This window comes from Coffea eugenioides, chromosome 5 (genome assembly GCF_003713205.1).
Source record: "Coffea eugenioides isolate CCC68of chromosome 5, Ceug_1.0, whole genome shotgun sequence".
Lineage (NCBI taxonomy): Eukaryota > Viridiplantae > Streptophyta > Magnoliopsida > Gentianales > Rubiaceae > Coffea > Coffea eugenioides.
The window spans coordinates 6,593,014-6,608,313 of NC_040039.1; the positions used below are offsets into that span (position 1 = coordinate 6,593,014).

Consider the following 15,300-nt stretch of genomic DNA (forward strand, 5'->3'; position numbering starts at 1 on the left):
TAAATGGCCATCAATAGTATCAAGACTGTCACCTGAATGCAAACTGAGCAAAAAGGCGAGAACGATCTTGCATTTGCCATTTTCCAAGACGAGAATGGTCCAGTAATTGTAACCAGTTGCACTCTTTTATAGTTGTGTTCCAAGCTCGGGTGTGAGCTAGCTTCTGGCGTGGGTAAGGTGATTGAAAAAGACTACTTGGGGGGTGTTACTTGGCCAAGTCTTTCCTCCAAGCTAAGGTCAACTATTCAGTTTACTTGCGCATGCATGGCTTCAGACATATTTGAAAGGGCACCGGATGATACAATCCTGTCGAAAGTTTAGGTCATTGCAGACTGTTTCTTTTTTTATGAAGCCAAAAATATCAATAGACAGAGATCTGATGTAGTATTCACTCTCCATTGGTAGTGTTGTGTACAAATAACGGGAAATTTGACGATTGTAATCATAGTCAATCTGTCAAGGTAATATACACTGATTTTGAATGTTCTGTACTTTTTTATTCCACCAATTCTATTAAAGTCCAGCTATAGCAGGTGTCCAATTTTATTTCCAGTGTCTGCTCTATAGAGATTATGTATCGATCATATAAAAATACACCTGTTGAAAAGCTGTATAAACAAGGTTACACTTGTTCCAATTCCTGTCAGGATTAGGTAAAGCTCACGTTGTAACCTTGGACTTTCTCAAACATGGCTCTTTTCTGACAGGAATTGGAACAAGTGTAAGTTTAGCATGAATTCACATCCCACACCTAAACCGACAAATAACAGAACATAAAAAAGAGGTTTAAAGAAAGTATTCTTGTAGTTTCCTAGGTAAATGGGGGGAGAGTTACAAATAATTTCAATGGTCTAAGGTGAATTGATAGTATGAGAAAATTGTCAATCAGGTATACAATGCAGTTCAAGGAAAGACGGGGAGATCAGTTTATTGCGTGGTGCCATATTTTCAAAAAATGATTGTCATGTTCTTACCTAGATAGGTTTTGAAAAACCTCACATGAAAGAAAGGAAACCAGGGAGAAAGATTGCATCAAGAAGTGCTAGATCTGCTATAAAACACCATGATTGCAATTAAAATTCTCAAAATGACTTGGTATGGGAACAAAAAATGTTCAAATCTCTTCTTTTCTTGGCTGATTCAACATAGTCTTACATCTATTCGCATTTGGAATCCGTACCTAAAAGTAATGTTCTTGTTCCATTCCCTGAACATCACACAGTTGCATTTGGCAATTGACATGTCCACATCATGGCTCCTTAGCAACTTTATGACTATCATAAGGTAGTGGTAGAACTTGAAACCATTTTTTTTTCAGCGTGGTTGAAAAATCTTGAGACATCTAATTAAGGTTATTTCCATTGAGGAAAAGGACCAAGCCAACTAGGCATACAATTGACAGAAAATGCCAGAAGACTAAGCAACAAAGTAAAAGTGCAGAACATCACTAATGCTAGAGCCCTCTAGCTCTAATGGCCCGAGATGCCATAGCCCGCAAGTTAGCTCTTGCCATTGCAAAAGAGTTTCTATATTCATCATCAGGTCCCCTAAATGCCCCCATAAACTCTTCTCTTTGCAATCTCAAAGCCAATGCAGCATCCTGATCCTGGCTTGGCAACTCATTTCTCCTCCTCGACAACCTAGAAGGCTGGACACTCTGTCTTCTGGTAATCTGATAACCCCTTCTGCTGCTGGGGCTGCGATGTCCTGACTCGGGACTGCTTAACGCTTGAACAGCTCTGTTTCTAGCATTAGTATGATTCGGTCTTGTTGGACTCTGACGCTGAACTTCGCGACTATTTAAAGCACCGGCTGCCTTTCTGGCTTCAACTTCTTGTGGAAATAGCATCTGAATTGTGTTCCAAAGAACTGTATTCACCGTGCAGGACCTTCCATTGCTGCAACATGATTTGGAATCGTCAGCAAAATCAATCTTAAAGTTACTGAAGCCCCCATCCATGGACTGTGTATCCAAGATAAATTTCATTACTCATAAGATTATATTACCTGATTAGCTGCCTGCATTTTGGGCATTTCTTTCCACATTTATCAGCAGCGGATCTCAAACACTTTTTGCAAAAACTACGCCAAAAAAAAAAAATTACTCGCAATCGATTGACAGAGTTCTAAATAAAAGCTTGGCCAAAATAGTTACTAATCAATTCAGGATCATACCTATGCCCACAAGGAGTTGTGCTGGGCTCAAAACAAATCTCCAAACAAACCTGCCGAATCAGAATGAAACCTTTCATTTTTCCCACAATACAACAGGAAATACTCTTAATCAAAGAATCTTATGAAAGAAGCTACGGACAGAGAGTTATCAAATAGAGGAGTTTTGTAGCTCTTACTGCACAAGAAAGCTCTTCACGAAGTCGATCGATGCATGGAATAGCTGAACTGGAAGGGGAAATAATGGAACTCTGTGCATCGGATTGACTTCCACTTCTTTTATTCTCTTCATCTCGAACAGTTGTTGATTCTGTCATCTCTTTCTTGGTCTCTACTCACAAATTTATTTTTAAAAAAAGAGGTCTAAAAAGTCAAAATACCGAAGAAATCAAATAAATCTAAAAGAAAGATTTAAGAGAATCAAAGAAAAAAAAAAAAAGAAATCCCTGATCTGAGTATATACCTGATTCTGTTGGAGTCTCGTCATCCTCAAGATCAAGAGCAACCACTGGCAGAGAAGAAGGACTCCTCCTTTGCACTCTGCGTTTTCTGGAAATACCTCAATTTTCTTACTCAATGGTATGAAAATGAATCGAACCAATACATGAATCCCATAAAAAAAACATGTATTTACCTTCTTGAATTCGTAGGGGGAGTCTTGAGACTTTGCAAAGTGGGGCGTTTCTTTTGCTTGAAATGCCTATCTGGGGTGTCTTCAACTACAATACTGGCCATCATAAGAGCCTCCTCGTCCCAGCCAGCCATTGCTGCCACGGATCTGAACCTGGGGCTGAACAAGGTCTCTTTTCTATCTCCTCCATTTTGGGCAACTTCTTTTGATTTTTGAGGAGGGTTCCTTGAGTTTTGATGCGGGCTCTTGATTACAACTACTTCTTCATTCACCATGTTTATGTTCAACTACTAAAGTGGTGTTTTAGGATTTGATAGACGCAACAGAGAGAGTATTGCAATTTGGGTTGCAGAGAGAGGAGGAGACTGGAGAGGACGGCTTCACATAACGGTCAGATTTTCAAATTTGGGCCCTATCGACTTGGGTTTGGGGCTAAATGGCAACGGCCATCGCTGGATTTGGACGGGACCGTACCCAAAAAAAATGTTGAAAGAAAAAAATGGTTAATGGCATCAAACCCCCTTAACGTTTGGGGTGATTTGTGTTTTGCCCAAAACGTTATTTTCTAAGCACATTGCCCCCTCGGTTCAGTGAAGATCAGGCTTTGATTGTAAAATAAGCCTAAATTGCCAAAATTGGCCTCATTTTCAAATTTCAACCATAAGGGAGTGTGTTTGGATTGTAAATTATTTGAGATAATTTTGTGCAAAAAGTACTATAGCACTTTTTTGATATGATATATGTGAGATAAAAAGGTGATTGAAAAATGTGTTGATGATGCAAGCAAATCAGTGTGTGTAAATAAGGTATAAATAAAGTATAATAACTTACAATCCAAATTAATTTGTAGTTTACTTCCATGAACTATAAACTGAATTGCACTTTTCCACCTGAAGAAGTTTGTAGGATTTTAGCCATCCATCTAATTTATTTTCTGATTTACATTTTTTCTCTCATTTTTTCCTTTAATTCTTTTGTGTCGTTTCCTCTTGTCACTTGAAACCTATTATATCTTTATTAAGAATTGACTAATTAGAACCCCTAAGTTTTGTATGTATATCTAAGTAATTATTTGTAAATTGTATATATGCTTTGTGGTACAAGCAACACACTTAACATGGGAGTTTGTGATTACTTATTAATGGTGAAAACCAGCAAACTACAAAACCAACCTTCAACAAAATAATAGATTGCGGCAGAGAACATAAAGAAAAAAAAAATGACATACTATAATAAAATATATATTGTTTATGTTACAATGCACATCAAATTCAAAAATAAATTATTTAGACAAATGTGTAAAACTTCATATTTGTGACTAATGAATTAGTAACAGAAATGCATTTCCTAATAATGGTAAAAAAAATGAAGGAAATACTAAAAGAGAGAAAAAAAGGATACAAAAAGTAAAAAATGAATGAGAAAAATATCTAGGATCATTTTATCTTTTGACATGAATAGGTGGCGAATTGAGTATGTAAATCTTAAGAGGGCAAATTGCAACTAGAGTCAAGATTCATGGGGATAAAAATTACAATTACAAACTTAGGGTAACTATGTCTTTCTATCATACCATTACATTTGATTTAGGACCGGTGGGCAAAATACTTTAAAAATAATATTAGGGGGCAAATTGCAAATCATCCAAAATGCTAAGAGGTTGAATGGCATAACTTTAGGAATTAAAAAACAGCACTTCAGCATGGGCCTTAAAGATTGTTTCCAGGGTATGTATAAAGCTTGGGCTTTATTAAGGGAGAATTGTAATTTTGATCCCTAATGTTTGGTCTGTGTGTCAAATCAGTTCCCAATGGTTCGCCTTAAATAAATCTAGTCCCCCAAAATTTGTGATTTTAGGCAAATTTAGGCAACAAATGGAAATAAAACAATGACTAACAGTCAACATCAAATTACAGTTAGTCAACAACTTTGGCTTTATATTTTCGATCCCCAATGTTTTGATTTTGAATCATTATATTTTCTTAACTTTTAAATAGTGATATTAAGAGGTTTTAGCAAAAATTGAGATGCAAATTAGAATGAAATAGTATTAATAATTATTCTAATTAAACTTCTTTTAATTATTTTTATTTTTATTTTACTTATTTATGCTGATTATATATCATATGTTTCTTTTATTTTGCATAGTTAGCCTCATATAATTAATTTATAATGAGTTTTATTATTTTTATTTCTAATGATAATTAAAAAACTTAATTAAACATCCCTTTAAAATATAAGGAATATATACTTTTCTAAATTAAGTTGATTTTTTTGGCATTTTAATAGGTATCAATTGAATTTGAAATGAAGTTGGCATTTCATACACACTATGTGAACTACTAAATGATTATCAAGATACATAGATATTAAAATAAATACTTTAAAACTATAATATTGGAACATTAATTTTCAATTAGTAGAAAAGACAATAAAAACTAAATTATAGTTTTTGTAATAATTTCCAAAATTACTTCATATTGATACTTACCTTTACTAGTTTTTATAAGTACAATGGATAACTACAAGAATTTGAAGTCTATGTACATAACACATGCATCAATTTTTGTAGTAGTAGCTACAATAAACTTAGATTTTAAAAATTAAAATTTTCTTTTTTTCTAATACTTTATGTTTTAATTATTATTGGTACAATATCATTTATTTATAACTTATTTAACAAAAATATGCTATTTAAGCTATAATCATATTGTGACAATATAAAGTGTTTTAAGTAATAAGGAGAAAGACTAACTATGCAAAAAAAAAAGAAATATATGATATATTATTAATGTGAGTAAATGAAATAAAAATAAAAAGAAGAAGAAAAAGAAGTTTAATTAGACTTCTTATTACCTATTTAACACTATTTCATTTAATGTGCATGTCAAATGCTAAAACTCTTAATATCACTATTTAAAAATTAAAAAATATAAGGGTAAAATACACGGAACCCCCCTATGGTTTCGCGAAAAGACACGGAACCCCCCTATCGTTTAAAAACATACACATAAACGCCATAAACTTCATAACTAAAGTGGAAATAGACTTCTTAACCGGCTGAGTTACCGGCTGCAGGTCGAATACCCAAAATACCCTCATTTATAATAGAGAGGGAGAGAGAATGAACAACTGACTCTTTTCTCGTTCATCCTGTGTAAGAAAAAAAACCCTAAGACAAGGGATTTGTATACTAAATTGTTGCTGAAATATAGTGAATCTGAGTTGAAAAAGCCGTGGCTGAATTCGATCGCGAAGAAGGGAGTGACAGATTGGTGGTTGTATCTGATCGTGAAGCTGCATTCGGTCGCGAAGAAGGGAAAGACAGATTGGTGAGGAAATCTGATCGTGAAGCTTGTTCGACATTTCTAGGTAAGAATCAGAACTTATTGTTCAATATTCAGTCCATTTAATGTTTAGGATTTGTAATCCTTTTCCAATTTGTTTATTCCTTTTCCACATTACCCCACATTACCTCATATCTGTCATTTTTATAGTTGGTGGTCCATATTTAGGTGATTTATCAGAGAAAATGGGGTTTAAAAATGTAAAGATCTTAACTTTTTTAGCTTTTTTTGGAGAATGTGGGTCTTTTTTGGAGTATGTGGTTGATGTCAGGAGGAAATAATATGTGTCGGGTTTGGATTTGACTACAAATCAGATTTCACTTAATAATCTGATTGTTGTTATAACTAATTGTTGTTATAATCTGAAAGTGTGATGTAGCTTAATATAGTTTATTAATCTATATTTGAATTCTAAAAGTGTTGATTAAATAATTTAGGTTGGGGACCATGTCAGATCCTTTTAGGACAGTGGATATCCACATGCACTATGGTGGGCGGTTTATACATCATCCCAATATTAGGTATACAAGTGATTTAGTGAGAGTGTTTCACAATTGCGACCCTGATGAGTTATCAACATTTTCATTATTCAGCCTGTACTCCAAAATTGAAAAAGAAGCGGCATGTGCAAAATTTTGGTATTCCATTCCAGACCATGATGTGGATGTAGGTGTTATCCCAATAAATGATGACGTGGACATAGAATTGTTGACTACCTGTTATGAAGGGCTTCCTTATATGCATATATATGTAGAGTCAGGTCAGAGGCCTCTCAAAATTATCTCACCAGATGGTAAGCTCTTATTCGAAAGAGTGACGAATGATGGTCCACTTGCTTTACCGTACAATGAAGGTTCTTCAGAGATAAATTCAGATCTGACTAGAAAAGGTGCTGGAGCTTCACAAAATCCTGTTGATCTGACTGGTTTTGAACCATATATTGGTGATACAAGAGGGCAAGAAAATAATTTAGATGGCCCAACTGCTGTAGAAACTAATGATGGCACACAAAATCCCTTCGAACCAACTAAGAAAAACAGAAGAAATGGTGGTAAAACTCCATCGAGGAAGAGACAAACTGTGGTGCAACCTGTGAAGAGAGCAGCTAGAAAAACTGTCAGAAAATTATTTCAGCAAACAACCAGAATAGATGCTGTCGACAGCCAGCAAGAGGTTTCTTCAGTGAACCAAAGTAAAGAAGAATGTGAAAATCAATGTAACTTTGACAGAACCTCTGTTCAGACAAATCAAGTCAACAATGAACAATATTGTGACTTTGACAGAACCTCTGTTGAGAAGAATCAAGTCAACAATGAACAGCAGCACCACAGTGATGGAAATGAAGAACCTGATCCGTCTTGGTTGAGAGTGGGCCTAGAATTTGCAGAAGATGAGGACATCTTTGCAACTGCTGGTTCAACTGTACCTCAAACAAATCAGCAAATTGGTGACTTGAATGAGCAGCAGCAACAACATCAGCAACCACAAGGTGAGGAGTCCACAGCACAGCATCAACAAACTGAAGACTTGAATAAGCAGCAGCAACAACATGAGGAAGCACAAGGTGAGGAGTCCACAGCACAGCATCAGCATGGAGGAGACCAACCTATTGGCCCTGACAGTGAGGAATGGAATGAGCCTGTGACTGCAGATGAAGACTTCCTATATTCTGGTGATGAACATGGGCCTGACTACTCATATTTCAATGCTTCAGTGGAGTTTAACAAGCCAAATTTTGAATTAAAGGTTGGGAAGAAATTCACTCATTTTACAAAATTTAGAGAAGCACTTGTTGAATAGAACATTAGAGAGGGATACGAAGTTTTATATATCAACAATGACAGTTGGAGGATAACTGCCAAATGTGCAAAAGGATGTTCTTGGAGGATTCATGCAAGCAGAGTTAATAGGACTGACACTTTTCAGATCAAAACACTAAAGGGAGAGCACCATTGCGGCAGAGAGTACACTAACAAGCATGCAACCTCAACTTATCTGAGCAGAAAGTTTCAAGAGAAGGTTCGAGATGACCCTAATTGCAGCTTGGATGGCATTATTAATGATGCCAGAAGAAGATTCATGGTTAATATAAGTAGCAAAAAAGCATACAGGACTAAGAGGAAGGCCAGGAAGACAATCAAAGGTTGTGATATGGAGCAATATGAACGGCTGTGGGATTATGCTGCCACGGTTAGACAGTCAAATCCAGACAGTCATATCGCTATACAAATAGACAGGAGGTCTATTGAGGAAAGGGCAACATTTCAAAGGCTTTTCTATGGCTTGGGTGCTCTTAAAAAGGGCTTTCTTGCAGGTTGTAGACCAATCATTGGCCTAGATGGTTGCTTTTTGAAGGGGCCCTTTGGAGGTCAACTGTTAGCAGCACTTGGAAGGGATGGGAATGACAATATGTTTCCCATAGCCATTGCCATTGTTGATGCAGAAAACTATAATAGTTGGACTTGGTTTTTGAAGGAACTGATTACTCATATTGGAAGGGGCAATGTAGTGCCTTATACCTTCATTTCTGATAGGCAAAAAGGACTGGTACATGCTATAGAGGAGCTATTTCCTGGTGCAGAACACAGATTTTGCCTTAAGCATCTGTTTGAGAATTTTAAGGCAAAGTTCAAAGACAGTGAATTGAGAGAATTGTTTTGGGCTACTGCATCAGCAACTAATGGTGATGATTTCAAGAGAGCATTGAATGCTTTGGAGATAGCTCAGCCACAAAATGGAGAGAACCTTACTGCTGCTGGTTGGTTAAAAAGGCTGCCATATCATTTGTGGTCTAGAGCACATTATGGAATGGCTGCTAAGACTGATATTTCAGTCAACAATCTAAATGAGAGTTTCAACAACTACATTTTAAAAGCAAGAGACGAGCCAATTGTGACTCTTCTTGAATTTTTCAGAAGAAAGTTAATGCAACGATTGACATTGAAGAGGCAAGGCATGGAGAAATATGGAGGCAGATTGTGTCCAAACATTGTTGAGAAGTTAGCTAAAAGTGTAGAGAAGAGCAGACATTGTATTGCTGTATTTGATGGTATTGAATCATTTGAGGTTGATGGTTTCAACAGAACCTCCGTTGTGAACTTGCAACGTAGAAGCTATTCATGTGGTGCATTCCAGTTGACTGGAATTCCATGTGTGCATGCTATTTCTGCCATTCAAAGCATGCGGATGAAGGTTGAAAACTATGTCGATGAGTGCTATAGTAAAGAGGCATACTTGAGGGCATATGCTTATAGCATTGGAGCTGTTCCATCCAAAGAACACTGGATTGATAGTGGAATGCAGCTGTTAAATCCACCATTTGTGAAGAAACAACCTGGGAGACCTAAAAAACTTAGGAGAAGAGGTCCGGATGAACCGAGAGATCCACAAAGAGCTTCCAAAAAGGGGTTGCCAGTATACTGTAAGAGATGTTTAAAAGCTGGCCATAATAGGAAAACTTGTAAGGAACCTCCTCATCCCAAATCCAAGTTGTACAAGGTACATTTAAGTATTTGAATTTTTCTTGCACTATGTACTCTTGATAATTATTCCAGCAGTAAATTTTTGACTCTGGTTGCAGGCTCCAAGCAATACCCAACGAGGGGCAAGAACAGCTTCCACTTCAGCCCCAACCAGAGAAGTACCAGTGCATCAAGCATCTCAACAAAGCAGCACTGCTGCAATTACTGATAACAACCCTAGTTCTCGATCCAAAAGATTTAAGAAAAATTAGAATCAGGAATGTTATTTTTAGGACTTGTATCCATGTAAACAAGTTGTAATGGTATATATGCTATCTTTAGAGCAGACATTGTATAATGGATTAACATATTTTGTAAGTGATGCTCTTTTTTGTAATGACATTATTGGCATTATTGCTCTTTTTTGTAATGCCATATATTGGATTGTGGTTATCATATTATGACTATCCAAATTACAGTTGGTTCATGAGTAAATAGGTTGTATGGTTATTATCTTTCTTTCAGACAGGAATACAAATCATGACAAAATTTGGAATTTTTTCATAAACTAAAATTATTACATTATTTGGTACATCATTATACTGCCACTAACCAAACTACTATTTTCTATAAGCAGCAATAACTAGAGATAAACAACAAATAATAAGAGACAAAATCATTATCACTTTCAACAACCCCACAGTGCCTTCAACCGTGCTCAACTTTGCATGTAGCCCCAACAAAATGTCACCATTGTTCACAGCCAGCACACCTTCATTACTGTTCACTCTTGGAGAGAATCCAGAACTTTCGTCTAATCTTGTTTCTGGACTTTTACTAGTACATTCATTGCCCATTCCATCCCTTCTTAGAGGATTGCACCATGCCCAAAAGGAGCAGGATTGATCTTCACAAATGTAATACAGCCTACCTTTTGAGGGTTTGTTGGACTCCATGATCTTGATTTTTGCTCTTTTCTTGCAGAAGCACCGAGACCATGCATACCTTAGATCTGTCAAACCTCCTCCAAAATTTGCTGAAGTGGACATGACGACTTCGATATATTCAGAAGTAGATCTTCTCCCTTTTTCCTTTCACTCTTTGATAGCTTCAAATCTATTCTCCCCTAATATGTAGTGCCTTCTATATAGTAATTGAAGGGTAGCTTGGGAATGAAACTCACGATCTTTTCAAAAGACCCTCGCAGACCCATCATCAGTAGTTCGCTCAGTCGGTTATAGGTCTATTTCCACTTTAGTTATGAAGTTTAGGGCGTTTATGTGTATGTTTTTAAACGATAGGGGGGTTCCGTGTCTTTTCGCGAAACCATAGGGGGGTTCCGTGTATTTTACCCAAAATATAATGATTCAAAATCAAAACATTAGGGACCAAAAATGCAAAGTCAAAATTGTTGACTAATGACAATTTGATATTGACCGTTAGTCATTGATCTATTTCCGTTAATTGTCTCGAATATACCTAAAATTATAAACTTTGATGATTAGATTTATTTTGGCAGAACCATTGGATACCAATTTGGCATACAAGCCAAATATTGAGGATCAAAACTACAAGTCTCTTTTTTTATTAAGGTAGTCAAAAATTTTTTGGCATAGTACAACGTTAACTACTTTTACACTTGCCCTAAAATAAAATAAAATAAAAAACTACTCTTGGCAAAAATTCTGACTTTGCAGAATAAATAGATTAAATTACTATTTAATTGATTTCATTTATAAGATTTAGTCATACGAATTTTTATTATTAAGAGTTGGACCCAATCTAGATGTTGAATCTAATAATTACATTCTTAATAAATTAAGAGAAACGCTCTTGATTCTAATTGACTTCTATCGATGACACTTTTCGAATTCAATTAAGTAAATAAGAAAAGAGAAACTTTGTATAATGCTTATTTTTGGGATTGCACCTAGGTAATATGCTCAGGCTGCTTACGCACCCTTGACAAGATCAAACCTTACAAAGTTCGAGTAAGTAAGAATTCACTTATAATTTGTTCTAGGAAAGCATAATTTAGTTCAAATGATTTTGTATTTTTTATTGGTGATTCCATTTTAACTGATTTTGTAATTCAATGCAATTATTAGATGATAGAAAATACAGCAAATTAATCATTTATGCGTGAATAGCACTCTTAGAAAGGATTTTGTAGTTCTTATGGCTAAATTCATTTTAGGCGTGTTTTACGTATCCAAATTAAGATCGTGTTCAATTGGAATAAATCCATACACTGTTCTCTCTCTTTCTCTCTTTAATCCATACTTAGTTCTAAACAAACTATAATTTAATTAACTTGTAATGAAATAGGTAGATGACTACTTGTCGAGAAAGCATTGGTCTAGTGATTACAGTTGAGGTTGAGGTCATTAGTGCGGATTTTTATCATATAAATCAAATCGTGCTAAATATTTTCTAGCAATCCGTTAATATAATAGAGATTGAGACGCTAAAAATTAGAATTCTCAATTGAAATCCCCCTTCTTTTTCTTCAATTCTTAAGTTCCACTCCTCCGCTGATAAAAAGAATTTTAAAAAAAGCTAGATGGCATACTTTCATGCACTTGTATTTCCTTTCGAGGGAAGTTTTGATGAAGATCCGCCAATAAGTGTAGTGTTTTGTTTCCTCAATGATCCCTGAAGAACCAACCTTGCACAATTCTTCCGATGTCATTTAGACAATTCCACGAAATCACAAGAAATTAGATTTATTTCCATTTGAATTCTCTAAGGATAACAAAATTTCAATGGTCGAAAGGAAAATTTTTATATTAGTTCGAATCAACTACTAAGCAGTTGTTTCCAAACCAACTACAAAATTTCATGTAGACGTATAAAGGTCTCACTTGATTTCATTTAATATATCAATTGGGCTCCACTTAACATGTGAATTAGTAAGTGAGATCTTTATATATTCATGTGAAACTTTTTTGTTTATCCTAGATTAACTACTAAACATGCCTAATAGTTACTCCGAACTGACATAAAATTTCTTGGTCCCAAGAGGACTAGATTAATTAGCTAAGACATTAGGAAAAGAAAATGAAAATGAGGATTATTAACATCCAACAAAACAAATTCGGACAACATTGAATTTTACCTCAAACTTTGTCTAATTTTCTGCTAGACAAAATTAACTCAAGTGGTTCTCCTTACTACTAGATTCAGGATTTAAATTCTAAGTCTGATAGTTTGGAGTAAGAAAGATGTGGAGAGGATTGGGAGGTAAAAAAGAAAAAAAATCAAGTAGATAAGTCTACCTTTGAATTCTATTTAGCAATCTTCATGCGTTAAATTTTCTTTTAGAAAACTCAAATCCTTTTAAGGTCAGTTCTGATGCAAAATGTACACGACAAAAGAGAGGAAGCAAAGCTGCAAAAGGGGTAGCACAATAAAATTGAAAGAACTGTGAGACAATACGTCTTTTTTTTTTTTTTTATCAATCGTCATCCCTACTCCTACTCCTACTCTATCCTAATCTAACTATGGGAAGATCCAACTGGACCTATGGAGGATCGATGGGGACAGAACCACCACCGGATCAAACGGGTGTACCACGCACCTGTCTGGATTTTTCTGGTACACCCGTATGAATTTTTTGAAGAACCACAAATATGATAAATTAGTGGGAGATAAGGATTCCACCTCACCAAAACCTTAAAGGCTTAGTGGTGGCCACCAGCCTAAGGCTGATGGTTGTGAGACAATACGTCGGGTACCGCAAATTTGCTCTATGCAAACACGAAGTAATTACCTTTTGTGAAGTTTGTGCCTTCTGCTTTGAGTGTCTTGTCAAGTAGTAGATGCTTTTATTTCTCCGCCTTTGCTTTTGTTACTTGTCTTTCACTTTCTCCAACAATCTATCCTCATAATTTTTTCTTGCATGTAAATCTGATACCTCTCCTCTCCTCTCCTCTCCTATTTGTTTATCCCGAACGAACTTTTTTCACCCCTCAAATGACTTAAGATGTAAGGCTTAAGATGTTGTATCACCACCAAATCACAGCCAACTACCTCTAGATTTGCACAATCAATTTTCTTATACTAATGGGTTAATAAACTTCATGTGGATAGACAATTTCGTGGTGCTACTCCCTATTTTTTTTTGGGAGAGGTTAAATCACACCCTGTACAATTATTATACACTAAAATTTTTATCTTTTATATGTCTAATGAAAACTTTTACAGTATTTAAACGACAATATCTTTCTTAAAGACAAAAAATCCACACCCTAATCATTATGTTAGTGCTATATAGAAATTCATTTTCTTGTTTATTTAATTCTAGAATTTATAATTCTTTATAGTTGTTTAAATTTTTTCCCCATTCCTTTTATGGAGTACTATATTTATTTTGTTGAATTCTTTTTAGATTGATTTTGATAAAATCAAATGGCACATATTAGCATGAAGAAGTCAATATGATTGCATATTTCACCTTGAAAATTGCTTAATTGGATTTTAAATTTATGGAATTAAAATACCTAGATATTGCTATTTACAATTTACATGCTTATTCGAAAGTGAAAAATCTGAATTGCTAAATTAAAATTGAATATTCTTAAGCACTAGTAAAATGTTTAAAATTGTTGCCTTTTACATGTTAACGCTTGTTCTTCCTTTTTTTTTTTTTTTTTTTTTGCTCTGTAAGTATACTTGTCTTGAAAGTTGAAACTATATAATTAATAAGCATCAAACAAATTTGAAAGATAAGGGCATTTTTGTCAATAATTACATGAGCGTGAGTTTAGAATAGAGGGCAGATTTGGTCCTACCTCCCCTTTGTTGTCATCTCCAGTGTCTCATCCATTCGTGCAGATTGTGGGTGCAATCATATAGATCGCTTAAAGATGGACTTCGTAGCTAATGCATGATTGATCGTTTGACCATTTCCAAATTAAGCATCATTGTGGCATAACTTACATGAATCAAATAGGCAGTTACGATTACTCTCCCTCTTATCTCTCCTACTCGACAGCCTTCACTTTTTCCTTTGGAAAAAAGAAAGAAAAAAGCCTTTGCTTTCTCTGTTCGTTTTTGTCTTTTTTTCTTTCGCTTTTTTGGGTTTTAGGATTTAAGGTTCAACAACTACTTTTATACTTAAGATCAAGTGCACAGTTTTCATGTGTAGCTTTCTTGTAGAGTACATACATCACTCCAAAAAATTGTAAATGTTTGTTGAGACCTTAAATCTACGTACTAAATATTCATTTAATTTGTGTTTCTTTGAGTTTTTTAAAATTAATGATAATCTGTCCTTCAAAACATCAACCATGTTAACAAGCACTTGAAATTAATAATGTTTTCAATTTACCTTAAAAGTCAATCTTGCTATAGCTTGGTACGTGTCAGCATGAATAGCTTATTTTTAGAGTCTTTCCCGCTATTAAATTCAAGATTCGAATTGAGTGCCTGATAGTTAGTTGGGGGTTGAGAGGGGTTGGGAGGGCAATTTTAAAAAAAAACCATGAATAGCTTGTGATGGCAAACAAGCTATTATGCATCTCAACGAATTGAAAGGCAAATACTCTTTTGAAGAGAGAAATTAGACAGCAGGTTAGTTGGAAAACTTACAAATAAACTTGCATTAGTGAACAATGAACAATTAGAAAAAGTTGGGAAAGTCTAAACTCTAAATAGTGAAGGGTGGAAGCAAAGTCAACTGATAACA

General features: G+C 35.1%; 1 protein-coding gene across 1 annotated transcript; it reads right to left on the bottom strand.

The window, feature by feature from the left end:
• Positions 1-1,152: 1,152 nt before the first annotated feature.
• Positions 1,153-3,156, bottom strand: LOC113770937 (putative E3 ubiquitin-protein ligase RING1a). The gene is made up of 6 exons (XM_027315566.1): positions 2,807-3,156; positions 2,636-2,721; positions 2,352-2,503; positions 2,176-2,225; positions 2,008-2,082; positions 1,153-1,898 (listed from the first exon to the last, which is right to left on the bottom strand). Exons 1-6 carry the CDS (start codon positions 3,076-3,078, stop codon positions 1,454-1,456), a joined length of 1,080 nt encoding a protein of 359 aa, XP_027171367.1. The 5' UTR covers positions 3,079-3,156; the 3' UTR covers positions 1,153-1,453.
• Between the last annotated feature and the right edge of the window lie 12,144 nt (positions 3,157-15,300).